General features: G+C 48.9%; 1 protein-coding gene across 1 annotated transcript; it reads right to left on the bottom strand.

Moving 5' to 3' along the window:
- Positions 1 to 150: 150 nt before the first annotated feature.
- Positions 151 to 17,804, bottom strand: KCTD19 (potassium channel tetramerization domain containing 19). The gene is made up of 15 exons (XM_028501891.2): positions 17,511 to 17,804; positions 12,528 to 12,678; positions 11,576 to 11,767; positions 10,215 to 10,346; positions 8,137 to 8,347; positions 6,967 to 7,127; positions 5,630 to 5,733; positions 5,032 to 5,174; positions 4,756 to 4,839; positions 4,346 to 4,460; positions 3,334 to 3,961; positions 1,922 to 2,113; positions 1,607 to 1,761; positions 1,167 to 1,268; positions 151 to 321 (listed from the first exon to the last, which is right to left on the bottom strand). Exons 1-15 carry the CDS (start codon positions 17,793 to 17,795, stop codon positions 208 to 210), a joined length of 2,769 nt encoding a protein of 922 aa, XP_028357692.1. The 5' UTR covers positions 17,796 to 17,804; the 3' UTR covers positions 151 to 207.
- Positions 17,805 to 18,609: the final 805 nt, after the last annotated feature.

An 18,609-nucleotide genomic window follows, 5' to 3' on the forward strand; every position in this document is an offset into this window, starting at 1 on the left:
TTTTCTAAAATTATTCCACTGGTTGTTCGGTTTTCTGCATCTCAGAGAGGGAGTCTAGGCCTTTGACTTGTGGTTTACACTTTTATTTGTTTACAATAAAAAATAGACTGATGAACAACCTCAGATGGGCACATGCATTCCGGGGACATTCTTGGTTTAAATGAGTCTTGGAAACTCAGGATATGTGGGACAGCGTCTCTGGGCACCCTAGCCCTCTTGTAAGTACTTGCTGAGGACGGAGTAAGAGACGGACTTAGACAGGCCCCTCTGGATGAGCAGGTCCACGCAGGAGCCATATTTCTTGGCGAAAGGCAGTGTCAGCTGGAAGGAAAAGCCAGTCTTATCCCTGGTTTCCAGGCCAGCTGCCTACTCTGGCTCTGCGGGCAGGGTTCCCCCGGCTGGGCAGGAGCAGGGACAGGGCAAGGCCAGTTGTTGGGGAACGTGGATGCTCCTGGGCGCAGTTCTGCCCAAGAGCCTCCCACAGGGCTGTGGCTAAGAGGGGCTGCCAGGGAACTGAGCACAATGCCCTGAGGGCCAAGCATGCATGTGTCCTGCCACTGCTTTTCCACTTTCCAGCTGTAGATGTTGATTTCACCTTTCTAGTCAGGCCAGAGGCCTGATAACTTAGCACTAGTATGTTTATGGTAAAGATGTTACAGTAATGTACTTGATTATAGAGCTACCAGGTTAATGAGAAATTAGTTAAGTATTTTTCACCTATAATGTTTAATATAAACTTTGAACCCAAAAATTATGCTAAGGAATCAAAACACAAAACCCTGGGTCGTGGTCATTCCTTTTCCCTTACTGAACATTTTTTCTTTATAAAAATGCTTTAAAGCAGCTTACATATGAAAGGAATGTACAAAAGTGGTGACATCATGGTTACTTAAGTAGGTGAAGCTGGTATCACCTGTTGAAAAGGTCTGACTCCCACTGGTTTCTCTGATTCAGCATCCCCAAACCCTGGGTTGTGTGATGTGTATCCCTGAGTGCTTTTGGGCCAGTCTGGGCTGGTCTGTTTCAGCCGTCCTTTCCCCTGCCCCGTTCTGGACCCAGGGACCTGAGGTCTAGCTGCCTGCCTTGCCTTCTGGGCAGCCAGACACAGTGTCCGTCTGAGATATCTGCAGGGTCACCGTTCCCAGTAGGGTGCGGGTGGCTCTCACCTCCACCCAGCTGTGCAGGCGTTCCTGGGTGTGCCGGTCGTCCTTGAAGCCGGTGATGGCCAGCAAATCCACCACAAACTGCTTGGGGCTGATGTGCAGGGTCTGCCAGAAGAGCCCACTGTGAGGCAGGGCTGGGGGCAGATGCCTGACACACATTTGCTCTTGGCCTCTCAGAGTGGGATGCAGAGCAGGGGTTTCCCTGGGCCTGCAGTAGCTTCGGGGAGGAGTGGTTGCTGCCATTCCACACTGCCTCGGCCAAGGCTTGGTCCGGATGATACTGCCCTGCCTTCCTGTCCCTGTTCTTGCCACCCTCCTGCCCCTAACCAATCCTCCTCCCCCACCCCCCATCCTGGCTTGCTGCTGCTTGCCTTGTACCACTTACTGTAGGGCAAGGGAACAGACAGGTAGAGAAGGAGCAGGGCCTGGGGCCTATCACATACCCACAGCCGGTTGGCCAGGGAGACCACCTTGGCTGTGATGGCTTTGGGGTCCTTTTGTCTGATGGAATCCAGGATGATGTCAGTTAGGAAGCGGTGACATTTCTGTGCGTAAAACATCTCTTCCCAGGACAGAGAGAAACTCAGGAAGGTCACTTCTATGGAGGAGAGAGTGGATGTGGCCCCATCTGCCCCCAGCTAGGGCCTCAGAGGCAGCCTGCAGTAAGGGATCATGAGGGAGACAGTCCCCAAAGGACCCTGGGTGGGGGGGCCTGGGCATCCCCACCAGGAAGTGCAGGCCCAGCTCCAGACCCTCACCTCGGGGCAGGGGGCTGGCTGTGGGCAGTGTGCACCTCAGGATGTTTTTCTGTGTGGTGTAGATGATACTGTCCTCAAAGAACATGCAGGAGCCGTCACTGCCCACCACGGGGGGGTGGCTCACTTTGAGGATGACCCCTGCGCTCTCTAGGTCACTGGCCTCAGGCAGAGGCTGTTCAGGAGCAGGGTTTTCTGTAAAAGCAACACGGGAAAGGGTTCTTAGGCCATCTCGGAGCTCAAGCAGGGAGCGGACCTGTGGTGACAGACCAGTAGGCAGTCACCCCAGCCTTCCCGCAGCTGTTGTGTCCAGCTTTCAGAAGTGGCACCGTGGATTGGCAGGGGCCTGTCTTCGCTTTCCTCTCTTCATTGCCCTGGAATCATTGTAAGCCATATCCTAAACTTAAGCACTCCAAGAAATTCTCCAAATTTCTCTGTTAAACAAAGGCTGATATCAAATAAGGCCAATAATAATCCAGCTGGGGACTGGAAATCTTTGTAAAATTATTAAATGAGGAGATTTGGGGGCAAGACTTTGATGTATATCCACTCTGAAAAGTATGCTTGACAGACCAACTTGTGGCTTACAGTCAGGGCTCAAGAAGGCCCCTCCAAGCCACTAAAAGGGAAGGCGACAGAATACACTGGGAAGGACTCTGACGGAGCAGAGGCAACAGTCCATCATGGCAGTTCTCCACACACCTGCCCAGGCTGCTCTCTCTGTACCTGTCCACCAAACAGCACAGCTCTCTTCAGCTCCTTGTCCTCCATCTCACCTCGGTGACCATCCACCTCCTTGCAGTCACCCAAGCCAGAAACCTGGCCCCTGTGGCCAATCCTTACTCCCATCCTCCCTCACCCTGTCCAGCCTGATTCATCCAGAATGACCTCACCACTTCCAACACTTCCCCTCTGGCTGCTGCGTTTCCTCTGCTCCTGGAGCAAGCTTTCTGAATGCACACCTGAGTGCTTGTTCCCTCGTTTAAAGTGTTGCAGCAGCTGCCTAATCCCCTTGGGATCAGGACAAAGAGTCAGGTCCTGAACTTGGGCCACAGGACCTGCTCTGATGACTGTCTCCCTTCTCCACTGAAGCCTGGCCTCCAGCCAGACGGATGACTTGGTTCCACAAGCACCAGTGCCTCCCCTTCCTTCCTTGGCCAACTCCCCAGCACCCCCACCTGCTTTGCGCTCCATTATTTCATGGGCACCCACTTCCCATATGCTTTCTGTGGTTTCTCAGCTCCTCAAGCCACACCATTGTGTTGGTTAGATATGTGTATCTGCTGCTTGGCACAGAGCTGGCATGGGTGAGTGCAGGGTTCTAGTCCCCCTTTGTCACTAATGCACTCTGGTCTTGGTCAAGGTTTGCTTTCCTGTTCAAATGAGGCCAGGGTCAAGGATGGCACAGGACTCACCTCTCTCCTTTGACCTCTGCTTGCCCCAGTCCTTCAGGGTGACAGCTCTTTTCATGGGGAAGTATGGCTTAAACACTGGCTCTGGCCCTTTGTCTTTGGCTCCAGCTCCAGCCCCTGCCTGCAGACCTGGGTCCTTCTCTGAGGCTGTGGAATGGCCTTTCCAGGAAGCTGTGGTGTTGGGCTGGGAAGCAGCCTCACTTCCCGAGGGCAGCTGCAGGGTGGCCTCCTCCAAGGAGCTGCTCCGGGGAGCTGGCAGTGGCTGGAGTTCCCACTGTTTGCAATTGACCATGTCCCATTCCCTCACCAAGGAGATGAGCTTTTGCATTGGTGTGACAGGAGGGTCTTTGGTTTCACACTTCTGTGTAAGGTTGACTGTGGCAGACTTCTTCTTGGGGGGACTTTCAGGGCAGGTGCCCCAGTGTCTGGGGTTGGCACACAGGCTGGAACAGTGGGAGTGTGTGCTGGGATTGCCGGCTCGCTTGGCACCTCGGCACAGGGACATCTGGATGGACCGGGAGTACTGCTCAGCCTCCTCCATTTGGCTGGACCTGGCCAGGGCCCCCTTGGCCTTGCTCCATGGAGTCCTGTCATTGCCGTCCTGGAAGTCCACAGGTGCGCAGGCTGTAGACTGGGGAGGGAAGGCACAGCAGCTCCGGGCATGTTGTGCTTCCACATTGGAGCCTCCCAGGTCTGATCGGCTGGCCTCTGAGACTTCCCTTGCTCACCCAGAATGATCCCAGCCCCCATATGGTCATCCGTCTGAGCTTTGCTCAGTCTGAGTGGGGGTGGTGTCAGCCCAGGGGCCTCATACTCCAAAGGGACATATTGGTGTCCCAGGCCACTGCAGCCAACACTTCCCTGTGCCTCCTCCCAGGTTCCGAGGCCAGTTTCTGTGCTAGGGCCCAGGTAGGCCCTGCCGCACTCAGCTCTGCCCCCCAGTAGCAAGGCCCGCCCTGACTTGGTGCGAGTGTCCTTTGAGGTCACCACCAAACCGAAGAAGGCTGAGCCTCACCTCTTTGGCATCTCTGCTGAACTCCACCAGGGACTCTGGCCCTTCTGTCACCACGTGCAGCTTTCTGATGGGAAAAGCTTCTTCATTTTCAGATTCCTTCTCCTGAGTCCATGACCTGCAGACTCCGAAAAGGATTGGTTAATGAGCAGAAGCTTCTATTAGCCCATCGGTCGCCCAGTCAGTCTGGCTGAGAGTGAACTCTAGATGGGTGGAGAAGGGGCTTTTACAGGGTTTTACTTAGATCACTGTCCAATCCTGGGCCTGTGTCACCCCCGTAACCCCAAGGAGAATAGGTCCTTCTGGGAGGTGGGACTTTGAAAACAGGGTTCCCAAGAAGGAAGGTTCCTTCCCAAGAAGGAAGGTTAAGGAACAAACTCCAGAATGGGGTGCCTGGAGCAAAGTCCCCTTACTTGTACGCCTCACTCTGGACAAGGGCTTCTGAGAGGGATGGGATGTGGTATTCCTCCACCTCCTGACAGAAGAGGGGCCATTCCCTGTAAACGACAAGAGGTTGGGCTGGGCGGCTGGGCGAGAGCGTGGGGGAGGCATAGGCCTGCAGAGCTGCCGCCTTCAACAGCAGTTCACATGTTGGAAATACTGAAGCCTCCACCCTGAAGGCTGCGAACTCAAGTTCCCTCTGTTACAAAGGGTGGGGTTTCGTCATGTACTTTCCTTCCTTCACTTACTTAAATTCAGAGGGCAAAAAGAGTTTTCCAAGTCGCAGGAAGTTGAGAACGTGTCGGAACATTTGGCCGTCTCCGTGGATCAGCAGGGTCTGTCCATATGTGATCCAGTACGCTCTTTGAGGGTTGGACAGCAGTTCTGGGTACTGCAAGGAGTTGAACACCAGACTGTCAGTCTGTTAGTTGACAGGCTAGGTCTTCAGTGAGGGGCAGATTAGTCTTTTCTTACTTCAATTTGCTGACCATTATAGAGCAGAGGCTTTGGGATTCGCTGGCCACAGGGAGCCATACTGGGAAGCAGCGCATCCAGGGAGAAGCACATCATCTCTGCTTCAAGTTTTGCTGGTCCCTAGACCACCGTCTTGAGGCATTTGGACCCCGCCCCCCCACCACCTCCTGCTTAATCCAGGCCTCTGATGGGCCTCCTCACTACCCAGACTCCTGCCAGCCTTCCCAGCCTGCTGTTTCCATGGTAAGAGCAGGGAGAAGTTCCTTGTTCTAAGCAGGTGCCAGAGGCTGTGTGAGGGTCAGGTGACTGGTTCCAAAGCAGTTCAGCTACAGAAGCCAAAGGGAGAGTGGGACGGCCTGGGGCTGGCAGTACCTTGAGCAGGGTCTGCAGTGTGGTTGCATACCAGTGGCTTCCAACATAAACCTTGATGATCTGTTGGGGGGAATACACAGTAATTTCTGCCATCCACTCCTCATCTAAGGAAACCAATGAGAAGGAGCACGTCACATGGGCCAGAAGGGAAATTTTGCAGTGTATTGCATGTTGACTCTGTCTTCATCAGTCATACTGTGTTGTCTACCCTGAGAGGTAGCAGAACTCTGACACCAAACTTCTCCACTGCTCAGGCTGCTCCTGGGTGGTGAGATAGGTTTGGGATGGTAGCTTGGAGGGTCAGCCAGTGACTCTGGCAGTGGGGAGGGTAAGCCCTTTGGAATCCCAGCCCCAAGGCACTGCTGCTCTTCCCCCTGCCCACCTCTCTCTCAAGAAAGCTGGACTGATGTTCCTGGCTACCTACATTGCCAACTGCCTCTGGTTTCTGGCTGGTGTGTAACTTTTCCTGCAGCTACTTAGACTGGCGCCAGGAGCCCCTCGTTATGTTTGTGCTCATGGTGTGGCGGATATCCCAGAGCCCGCTCTCATCAATTCACCGGCACTTCTGTGGAGAACAAGCCTCTACACATGGCTGAAAATGGGACTTTCCTCTGGGGATAACAAGACTTAGGCTTTGTTGTGATGAGCTTTGTAATGAGTGAAGGGTATATAATTAGATTATAATTAGGTATGAGGTATGAGTTATATAATTAGAGTGTGAGCTCTATGAAGTTAAGGACTGGGTTTGTTTCACTCACTTCTGTACACTTAGAGTCTGCTTTTGTCCTAGTACATAGTAGATGCTCAATAAATGTTGAATGTTGCAGAATGACAGTAATACAGCGTAAACTTGACCTGAAAACCTTTTTTTAATAGGCGGTGATAGGCAGATGGTGAAAACAATACTGTCTTTGGGCTCAGATTTCAACTCCAGCTCAATCATGATCTAACTGTGTGATCTGAGCAAGTTACCTCCCAGAGCCTCTGCCTCATCTGTTAAACAGACTCAGGGACTGTTTCTCCCTGGACAGCAGTGAGGACCAAGTGAGCACAGCATGTCAGCACCCAGAGCTGGAGCCGGCATGCTCTGGGGACGGTGCGGCCCCACAGTGGGTCACACCGTTAGGTTCAGAGTGGGCTACATGTGGGCTTGGGATAAGGAGGGGTCACTTAATATGAAAGTTTCCCTTTAGGCAAAACCCACAGATGTCAGTCTGTCTGGCTTTCCTTTCCTCTTCCATCTAGAGTTACTGGCCCTGGCCAGCCTCATCTTTCCCCTCTGACCCTCCAGACCCGCCCCTGATACTAAATTCAGAACAAGAAGCTTTTTGATTTACTGAGCACATCCATGGGTGCCAGGGTCTTTGGCTCCAGATAAGTCTTCAGAGCCACTTTCATTGGCTCATAGGTGATGTCCCTCTTGTCCAGGAAGGCACACAGCTCATACACCTCAGAAATGGTTTCGGTCAGGGGCAGCCGGCAAGTGCCCAGCCAGTTCCTGCCCGGAGGAAAGGCCTGTCACAGAGAGCCTCAGCACCGTGCCCCGAGGGAGTCCAGCCTGTCAGCTCGGGTCTAGAATGCCTCGCCCTAGCACTGGCTCAGCCTGTTGTCACCAACACCATTTCCCAGATTTAACTGGAAATCTGGTGGGATCTTGTAGGACAGTAAGCTTGAACACACAGGATCGCCCGTTTGGAGCTGAGCTTGACCTGTTTCAGCAAAGCCCTCTAAACGGACTAATTGCAAGCCTCTAGGCCCTGTCTCAGGTTGAAAAGCCAGGCCAGGGCCCAGCCATATATTTCCTGCCCCCGTATCTGCCCAAGGCATCTAGTCACTATGTGGCGGCCTGCCATGGTCTTCATAGGTTGTTAATATCTCTGTGCCCAAGGAAGTTTGAACACCAACCCCCTGCCTCCAAAGGCACTTGTCTTTGCCCTTGGCGACATTAGGGGTGGGCCACAAAGGCCCAAAACACTATTAGGGTTCCACTCTGAACCTCAGTTTCCCCTTCTATAAACAGGATTGGAATCCATGCCCCTGCACTAATGGGGACATTCTGAGTTCGTCCCTCAAGGTGAGGGCCAGGCATCACCTCCTCTGTGAAGCTTGCCTTGTGGGGACTCACCCCTAGCTCTGGCCTCTCTCTGCATCCAGTGAGCCTGCATGGTTGGGTGTGGGGGTTGGTTAATACTTAGCACCCTGAGGGGTGTGACCGTGGCTTGGTCGCCTCAGATCTAGCGCAGGACTAGAACCAGAGCAATGGTTTGCAGAGGACAGGGATATGGAATAGTTTGGAAGCTTTAAACCTTGGGAACCCTTGCACCTTGGCGCCAGCCCTCTCCTCTGAGGCCCGGGTTCAGTGGTGGTGATGGGAGTGGCTAAAATGATGGGTTTGCCCAAAGGATACTACTTCCCTCTGGCTGGTAGGCAGGGCCCCAGGTTAGCTCCTAGAGAGAGGCAAAGGCCACTCTGAGTGGGACCAAGTTGTTCTCCTAGGAGGGCCTTACTTGACATGCTGGAAGAGAACTCCATTCCCCGTGATGTACAGTCTACTGCCGTCCAGCGTGCTCTCGATGCGGAGCTGTCCCAGCGCGGAGTCTGGGTACTTGACCAGCACACCCAGGGCCATCACGTACAGTGGCTTCACAGCCTCCAGGCTCGCTGCATGGCCCCCGTGCCCTGGGCTTGGAGGAGGACAGGAGGTCCGGGAACAGCCACCTGTGCCGAGAGAAAGGGTGGCTCCTAGACCCCTCTCAGTCACACCTGTACTGGCATCTTTGGGTCTCCTTCATACTATTGCTTTGAATTAGCACTGACGAGACTTAGGGGGAGCTTATTTCCTTGCACAGCCCAAATCTGGATCTTTTCAGAATCAGTATCATTTTTCATATTCTGAGTCAGGTTTAGAGGTCAAAACTATTTGTTGGGAGGTAGGGTGGGGAGAAGAGAAAAATCTGCTGCATCACTAACATTTGGAGTTCGGAATTTTCAGTGCAGCAGCCATCTGGCCCAGCCCCTGCAGGAATCGCTCTTAGTTCCAGGCTCTGCTCTGACTATGTATATAGTTAGCACTGTAGCTTCCCGGATTCACAGCGTGTGTCACTGCTGGGCAGAATTTTCCCCAAAGACACACTGTGTGGTGTTTCCACCAGGTTGGGCATTTGGGTTGCTGGCTTAGGGGCAGCACCTCGTTCTCCTGCAGTGGGCAAAATGCACAGTGTACCGTGGCAGCAGCGGGCTGAAGAGCAAGCTGCTGGGTGATTTTCATGGATCATTTCCAATCCCAAGAGCAACCCTACAAGAGGGGCAGTGCTGTCCTCACATCACAGATGAGAAACAGTCCTGAGAGACTAATTAAGCACCTGCCCCAAACTACATAGCAAGGCAGGGGCAGAACCAGGATTTGAGGGCAGCTCTGTCCATCTCCAGGGCTCCTGAAGCCGTTTTCCTTCGGTATGGTGCTTTACGAAAGGCAAAGCCCACACTCAGTGCTAGGGGACTGCCGCCCAGCTTACAGAGCCCATGTGCAGAGCCGCTGCCTTCTGTCTTCACACAGCCCTTGTGCAGCAGGCTCCCCTCCACCCAGCTCTCGGTGACCCATGTTCTCTGAAGAGCAAAAGCCCTGGGGGGAGGGATTTGGAGTCACATCCCCGTAAGTGGATGGTGAGAGCCTAGGACAGACTCCTGAGACCTGCTGCAGGATGCCATTGCCCCTAAATAGGATAGGACTCTACTTGTGGGGGAGGAGGTTGGGAGAGCAAGGCCTGAAGGCAGGGAGAGGCCCCTCCCCATGGGAAAAATGTCTGGTGGTGTGCAGAACACACTGCACACATGCTGTACATGCTCGGTTCTGGACATCCTCAGAATGCTAGCCGAGGCCACACTGAAGTAGCTAGCTCCTTCAATACATACAGTAGCTTCCATGAATGTGCAGGAATTGCAAAATGGGATGATGAAAAAAAAAGCAAATAGAAAACTTGAGGGGAAAAGCAAGCTGGAATGAGGTAGGGCCAGGACTGGACCAGGGTCAGGAAGTGTCAGGAGCAGGCAGAAACACACACAGCAGCCAGCGGTTTCGAAATAGGGGACGTGGGAATTTGCAGGTGGGTGGGAACATGGAAGCACCAGTGAGGAATTTGCTCAAGCATTTCCCACGCCCCCCAGCTGTGCTTGGAAGACGCAGGACGGGAATGGCAGGTGGGTGCTACAAGTTCCCAGTGGTTCACTCTTTCCCCAAGCAGAGCAGACCTGCCCTGCCCTTGGGAAGTCTGCCATCAGGCCCAGCCTCCCTCCCCAGGACATTCTGGCCTGGTTTCCTCAGTTGGGCTGACCTGGTGTACCTACAGCCACTGTTGGCTGCAAGCCACCACCCTCAGTGGGGAGGCTGAACAGACAGGCCACCCAGGACTCGAGGCTGAAATTCCTCTTCTTGGCTTTTAAAACAGCCCAAACACCTGCTTTTTTTCACAAGCACCCAAAGCCCAAAGTAGTTATTGGAGGGGAAATGTCTGTTCTTGGCTTCTCCAGCTCAAGCTTGACTACCCCAGAATATCAAGGGGAGGGCAAGTTTCCCCTGGTGACATACCCATGTTCATCCGGTATAGCCTTACAGCTTCCGTGAGCTCAGGGATTTCTAGAATTTCCACTTCTGCTTCTAACACATCTATGTTGGAGAAATTATCCGGTAGCAAAATCTTCTGTGAGCGAAGGAAATTCACTTGAAGAGCAAAGGAAAACAAAATGAGTGAATAAGGTTATTTCTAATTTAACTAAAAGTCCAAGTTTTGACAGGTTTTTGGTGCTGCAACTTATCCTAGGCTCTCCTTGTTCTGAAACAATTTATAAACATACCTGGTCAGATTAGATTTAAGTCTGTGGTTTTCAAGGTGAAAGACCCCAAATTACTTTGTTTTCCTGTATTTGAGTCCATGGGTGCGGTCTCCTATGGCCTGGCCTGGGGATCCCCAGAGAGGACCTCCTGGTGAGCCCACTGGCCCTGAGACTTACCCTGTGAGTCTTAACCCAAGAGCAGGTCAGTCCAAAAGAGGGAGCTGTCTTGCTGCTTAGAGGAAGGGCCCAGCTGAGGCTGAGTTGGCAGGTGGCACTTGCAGTTTGTCCCTGCCTGGGCTGCAGTGTGGGAGGCAGAGTTGGAGCCAACACCACTGGCCTGTGTGAATCAACTTGGAGGTTCAGAAGCACATCACAACAACTTTCCAGGTGACTATGAATATGAAAGGCTGGGGATTCCAGGCATTTGGGAGCCTAGTACAACTAGGGTGTTTCCTGCCCTATTCGTCTAGGCAGCATCTGACAATCAAAGAGGTCATTCAGTTCACAACCCCACCAGAGCTTGTCCTGAGGCAGTGCGGGGAGGGAGGCTCCCTTCTGGCCCGGGTTGAAGCTCTCATCCCTCCTTAGGCCACTAACTCAAGTGGACAATTCTACAGTGATTCTGGGGAGCCTCATCTCCTTTTATTCTGAGCTTTGTGGAAGTGAGAGCAGGAAGGAACCATCCTTTGTAACATCCCTATTTTCTCATTTTACAGTGAGAGAAACCAAGGCCTAGAGCCCATGTGGATACATAAGGGTAGAACAAGAAGAGTAGTTGACCTTGGAATGCAGCTCAGGGCCTTGCCCTCACACCACCTCTTGTAGTCCCCGACACTGCCTCAGGTAGTTTCCAGTGTCCCCTCACACCCAGGTCATCCCCAAATGAACAAGGAATAAAGTAGCCCCAGGGCTAGTAGGAGTTGAAAGTTGGGATTCTGCTTGCCTCCGGGAAGGCTCTGTCATGCTCCCACTACCACTGTCCAGGGAAGCTCCTAAGGCTCTAAGCAACAAGCTGGGCCTTCTCGGAGTGTGGGTGGGGAGGGATGGATGGGTCCTATCAGCCCACTCCCCTTCTCCACGCCCATCCCTGCAGTACCCCCTGGACAGAGCAATCACCAATGAACCGGAACTCGCTGCACTCGCACTCGATCAGGGCCACAGTCTCAGCCAGCCACAGCAGGTTGTCTTCTGTCACCAGGCTTGGGTACTTGGCCACTAGGTCTAGGGGCAGGAAGCAGTAGTGTACTTCCTCTTCCGTGTCCAACAGTGGTGTGTCCATGAGTCCCAAAGGTGCCTTATCATGTAGGCCTGGAGGAGAATGTGCAGAGGAGTGTCACTGCCTTCCAGAGGCCAGTGCTCTCCGAGGCCACTAGGGCTCGCACTGATCCAGGGGCCCCAGAGGAAGCTGGAAAGATCCACCCTGGAGATGGTTCCTGCCCGGAGCCTCCATTCTTTCTAGAGGCAACACTAAGGACTGACGGGAGTGTGGTGGGAAGCAGGGCATGGGAATCTAATTTTTCTAGAGTGAAAGACAGTGGGACATGTTAGGAAATTTTGGCTTATGTACCAAAGCCATTAAATTCACATTAGTTATCTATTTGATTCTTTCTAATTGATCAAACCAACCATTGTGTCTTGCAGGTAAAATAGATCCTTTTGACTCTCTGGGAAGCCCAAAACTTGTCCACAATCCTGAAAGTTGCTTGGTGTTTCAGGCCAATCTATAGTGCAAGGCACCCATCAGTGGTCATTTGGGGACATCCCTTGTGTGGTAGAGTGGTTTGAAAGGATGGTGGAGCTCCCTGACTTCTAGGAAGCATGGGATGCAGCCCAGCCCTGCCCAAGTGAAGCCAATATGCGGAAGAATGAATGAATGTGGAGGGGCATGTTTGATGCCAGTGTGTAAGTAGCCATGGAGAGGGCAGGTAGCAGGGTACAAGATCAAAGGAGATGGTAGAGAGGGAGAGAAGCCACCCAGAAGTAGCTGAAAAATAGGGCACTCTCGGGATGGAAGCCACTTCTAGGGAAGCTGGTGGGGGCATTACGAAGACTCAGTCTGTGCTCATACCTGTGAAGGCTGGGCTTTTTATAGGAAATTCTGAGGGTTTGCTGATGCACTTCCACGTTCGCCAGTAGTTCAGAGATGCTCTCTCCGCAACAGGTATGTCTGCAGGCCGCACACGGAGATGGTGCTTCCCTTCCTTCAGATTATCTAGAGTCTGTTGGGTAAAGATTACTGCTTTGAAAATTCTAAACCAAGTAACTCTCTACCAATCTAGAGAATACCTGGAAAAATAACATTATGACTTGCTTTTGTGAAGTGTTTTGAAATAGAGTCAATCACACAAAAATGTAGATTTAGGTCTATAAGATGATATTCAAATTTCAATGATAATGTCTCTTCTGATTTTTGAAACAGTATTTTTGGGTTATAGTTTATGTGGATTAATAGAAATTTATCTTACACAATCTTAGGGGTAATTTATAGTTAATCACTAAAAACAAAATTTTCAGTTACCATTGCCTCTTAAGAGTTCAAAAACCTTTTTTAAAAAAGATTTTATTTATTTATTTTTAGACAGAGGGAAAGGGAGGGAGAAAAAGAAGGAGAGAACATCAATGTGTGGTTGCCTCTTGCAAGCCCCCCACTGGGGACCTGGCTTCCAATCCAGGCATGTGCCCTGACTGGGAACCAAACTAATGATCCTTTGGTTAACAGACCAGTGCTCAGTCCACTGAGCCACACCAGCCAGGGCTCAAAAATCCTTTTTGACCTGTTGTAAGTGTTTTGCTCTGCTTGTTGTCTGTGCTCATCCTAACCATGGAATGTGGTCTAAGTAGGGAAGTGGAGGTGGCACGGGGTACACTTTCCAAAGAGCTTTCAGTCACTTATTTACCCTAACACCTCTGGGAGATAGATGTGGTGTTTGCATTCCCATTTTGCGGATGAGGCTTTTGTGGTCAAAGGATCTGTGACTTGCCCAACCAGTCTTCCAAGTCCAGAGCTTCTCCACTTCAAGGAGCAGGTGACCAGGGACTGGGCTGAGGCTGGAGTGGAGCACACCATCCAGGCAGGGCTGAAGCCCAGGGCCGAAGGTGGGCTGGGTGTCTTTGTATCGCCTGCACTCAGGGACCGATTCTCCCTCAAAAGTCCTGCCCAAGGGGCCAGTTATCATAACATCAAACCCATTTTTTCTGTCTCTAGCTTAGAAGAAAATAGAACTTTCCTAAGAAATTTTTGGTTATGGCTGGAAAAGGCATCCTGTAAAGGTACCACAATGACCAAAATTCTTTCTCTAAGAGCCTCATAATGGACAGAACACCTCAGATTTGGTACGAAACTAGTAAAAGAACCTGCTTCTAATTCCTAGCTACTCAGGCAAAGCGCTTGTAAAGCTGTTCATGGGAATCTCGAGATTTGAGAAGAGCTCTCTGGTGGCTGTGGCTATAAACTGTACCCATAACTGCTTGAAGTCTGCAAAAGGAGGGGACCAGAGTGAGTCTTCCCCACGTTGGGTGGGTGGTGGGCTTGTGCAAGGACTGGGGTATGAGTCTGGACAATGTCCCTTAAAAGCTAACATTTATTGCCCAGGCACTTTCAAATGGAATTTTGAAACTCCCCTGTTCCCCAAACTCCCCTGCTTTGTCTGGGTAGTTTGGTTGTTTAGAGCATCGTTACAATATGCCAAGGTTGTGAGTTTGATCTCTGGTCAGGGCACATACAAGAATCAACCAATGAATGCAAAAATAAGCAGGACAACAAGTCTCCCCCCCCTTTCCATTTTCTCTCTAAAATCACTCAATCGATAAAAAAATAAAATAAACTGAATCCTCCTAAAGTTCCCTCAACCCATAAAGTAGGCTCTGGTATTATTAGTCCCATTTAGCAAGTGGGAAACGTGGCCCAGAAAGAGAAAGAGTACTTGGTGCCCCAAGTCAGTGGAGATGCTGAGAATGGAACCCAGGACTCTAGGGCCCATGCTCTTAACCACTGCTCTTAACAGCTGCCTCCCACTTCCCACCGAACTTCTCCAAGCCTCAGCCTCCTCACATGTGAAGTGGACATAGTAAAATCTGGGAGGTGGTGGTGTAGGAATTCAAGGAAATGATGTAAATGTTAATTTCCTTTATCTTAGTGGTAAGAATCCAAACTACCTTCCCACCTTTGTCTCCCACCATTATTTTGACCCCATCCCATCATCAGTGACACTAAACTCCACAAATGTCCAGACATGCCTTGTTCCATGATGCTCCCTCAACGTTATCTACGCTGTTCCCTCTACCAGAATACTTATCTTCTCCCTTCTCTGCCTGAAGACCATGGAGCCTGCTCCAGCAGAGTGGGTCACCCCCCTCCTTTGTTCCCACAGACCTGCAAATATCTCTATCCGGGCCTCTGGCTTGGAGAGGGAGAGAGGCTGACAGGAAGAAAGGGCTCAGCTTGGGTCTGATTGGTGTTGGACTGAAAAATGTTGGGTAAAGTTGCAAGAAAAGAGAGTGAAACTAGGGAGAGCCTTCAAGAGACAACATACATTCCAAGCTCCTGCTAAGCTGACTGCATCACAGGAATTGGAACGTGCCATTTACTCCACCTGCAGATTAAAATCCTGAGATTCTAACTCAGTGGACAGAACAATGGTGCCCTCCTTGAACAACTCTAAATTGGCCTTTGGGGAGGGGACAAATTGGGGGAGGAAAATCCCTGCTTGGGACAACAACCTGTTTGAGGATGGGCCTGGATGCTCTATCTGGAGGTTCTGCTTGGTCCCCAGGTATAGCCTTTGGGGTGGGTCAGTAATGACAGTTCAATTAGCTTGAGAGATCTATTTTGTAGAAATGAAATCTATCTTTCTTTCTTTTCTCTTCTTTTCTTTTAAAAAGATTTTACTTATTTATTTTTAGACAGGGAGGAAGAAAGAGGGAGAAAAACATCACTGTGTGGTTGCCTCTCACATACCCCTAATTGTAGACCTGGCCTGCAGCCTAGGCATGTGCCCTGACTGGGAATCAAACCAGTGACCCTTTGGTTCATAGGCCAGTGCTCAATCCACGGAGTCATACCAGCCAGGGTGAAATCTCCCTTTCTTGACACTCCCACTATGTAAAGTGTGAGCAGTACCATTTCCCCTAAGGAATCTTTGTAATATTTTGATTACATGTTGAAATGGTAGTATTTTAAATATACTGAGTTAAAATATACTAAAATTAATGTCACCTTTTTATTTTTTTAAATGTGGCTACTAGAAAATTTAAAATTACATATGCCATTCACTTTATATTTGCATTGTATCATCCCCTTCTGCCCTTAAAGCATATAGGAATAATGGCTGGTACCCGGAATGCTTTCAGTTAGTACTGGCTGAATGCATTAAGTTGGACTGCCTCCGAAGGGTCTTTAGACTAAGAATCGGCAAACTCCATTTTCTCCAAGTAAAGTGTTTGTACATTTAGGCAAGAACCTGAGTATGTGAACAGGCCTTAGCAGCGAATAAAGTGATAGAAATATGTGAGGTTGTTGATTTGCTTGAGATGGCTGTTCATTCTCCAGCTGTATTTACACTCTGTTCCAATGACTAAATACTACCTAAGTTGTGCCAGCCTAAATGTTTATTTCTTTGAAAACACCATTTCCAAAAACATAAGCACCTGTTTTATGTTCTGTTTGAGAAAAGCCAATCCTCATGATTCAGTGAATACTCCACCACTCTGCTCACAACTTGGAACTTTGAAATTGAACCAATTCATCCACCTTTGAGCTGTTACCTCCCATTTAAAAGTTACTTTCCAGTTATGTTTTGTCTCAGTTTGGGAAGTAAAGACAGCAGAGAAGTTAAAGGGTTTGATAAATGTTTGTATTATAGGCTTATGTTCTTTAAAAGGGTTCTTCAAAAAATTGTCTTTATCTTTTGGATGAAGGCAATGAACAAGTGACTCCTTTTTCCCCACAAAATGATGCCTTGGTGTAGAGTCACCAGCGATCTTGACTTGCCAGGCCATTTAAGTGATTTCGAAGCCACTTGTAAGCAATTCTATTATTCCATTCTTGGGGTAGTTGAAAAAAACTTAATTCAGCTGGGTAGCTTGGAAAAAAAAAGAAAAGAGTACTACAACTACTGCACTGGAGTATGTAAGCATTTTGATTTCCAAATACACAATAACTTTTAAGAGAAAACACTGAATTATTTAGTAAACATATGTTATAACTGCTCTCATTCCTACATGACCCAGATATGCATGATCTACCTCACTTTTATTCTAAGAGGTGCTGGGGAGGCACAGTTGGTTGCGCACTGACCTGCAGTGTGGCTCGTTGGGTCAGTGACTGCAGAGGTAAAGTAAGTAACACCTTGTCCAGACAGTGGGGTTAATATGGGGTATGGCCAAGGGTCCTTCCCAGTTATAATATTTAGTTCTTCCAGGATGAAAAAAAAAGTCATTAAAAAATGAAGAGTAAACCACTTACGATAAGCCACAGGGATGATTTCTGGAGTTTTGAGAAAATTTAAGAAAGAAGGCAAATGTTCTTTGGTGATACCTTCATGGATATAAGTAAAAGCATTTAAAGTTCTTACAATGAGAAAACAAGAAGTCTTGGAAAACAGAGAAGAAAAGGCAAAGAGAAAATTCTGCAGTTTGGAGGGCATTTTTCTTTGTTGTAAGTGAATTTTGTGGCCCTAACAGGCACAATGAGAAGTAATATTCTTGATGAATTTTATAGATTTTCAATCTCAGACACAGTGTATATAGCAAGCCCTACAATTTCTAAAGTTTTCACATTTTAAAATTCAATGACAAAAACAGAAAAAGCTTAAAATAGGATTTTCGAGCCAAAGTGGGTGGTAAGTTCCATTCTGGGTTAATGGTGGCAGGCTGCTCATATAGATTAGGCAGGGTCAGGATGAAATCCTTTATTCAGAACATGCATTCCCAGCATATTTTTAAAATTATTTTAGCTTACTTATCACACTTCCCTATTAAAAGATACAACACAGCTAATGATGTAAGGCCTATGTTTACTGATCACCACTCCTAGAAGATAAGAGTATCTTACCTGCAGCAAAGGCATCAACTGCAAACCTAATGCTTGCTCATAGAGCAAGTTCAGTTCTGCACAACTGGAGAAGGAAAGCTTGGAGGTGTAGAGGTAATAGTGCACGTGCCTAAACGTGGACCCATCTCTGTCAATGAATAGCCTCTGGCTTTCCAAAGAGGTCAAAGTCGAAGCCTCTTTCCATAATAGGGAATCTGGGAATTGCGCGAGTTTGCTTCTGGGAACTGAGAAATGCCAGCCCCCAACATTGAAATGAAACAAATCTTCTGCTGAATCATGGGGCATGCCAGGCTCCTCCTAAAGGGGAATAAAAAGAGAGCTATGCAAGAAATAGAAATAAAAAGCATCCACACTGGAAAGGGAGAAGCAAAACTATTTCAATTTGCAGATGATGTGACTTTTCATATAGAAAAGTCTAAGGAATTTACTAAGAAATTGTTAGAATAAGTTTAACAAGGTTGATTAATATAAAAAAATCAATTGTATGTTCATATACTGGCAATGAACAATCCAAAAGTGAAATTAAGAAAACAATTACATTCACAATAGTATCAAAAAGAACGAAATATTTAGGAATAACTTTAACAAAAGAAGTTATACTACTTGTACTCTGGAAACTTCAAAATATTGTTTAAAGAAATTTAACAAGACCTGCCCTGGCTGGTGGATTGGGCACCAGCCTGCGAACCAAAGGGTTGCCAGTTAGATTCCTAGTCAGGGCACATGCATGGGTTGTGTGCCAGGTCCCCAGTAGGGGGCTCCAGAGAGGCAACCTCACATTGATGTTTCTCCTTTCTCCCTCCCTTCCCCTCTATCTAAAAAAATACAATCTTTAAAAAAATAAAAATAAAAAAGAACCAAATAAATGTTTAAAAAATCCCACGTTTATGGACTGGAAGACTTAATATTGTTAAGATGGCAATACTTCCAAATTGATCTACAGATTGAATACAACCCCTAAGAAAATTCCAACTGTCTTTATTTGAAAAAATTGACAAGCTGATATTAAAATTCATAGGGAAATACAAGGGACCCAGAATAGTCAAAACAATCTTGAAAAGGAGAACAAAATTTGAGGATTCACATTTTCCACTTTCAA

Source organism: Phyllostomus discolor, chromosome 12 (assembly GCF_004126475.2).
Source record: "Phyllostomus discolor isolate MPI-MPIP mPhyDis1 chromosome 12, mPhyDis1.pri.v3, whole genome shotgun sequence".
NCBI lineage: Eukaryota > Metazoa > Chordata > Mammalia > Chiroptera > Phyllostomidae > Phyllostomus > Phyllostomus discolor.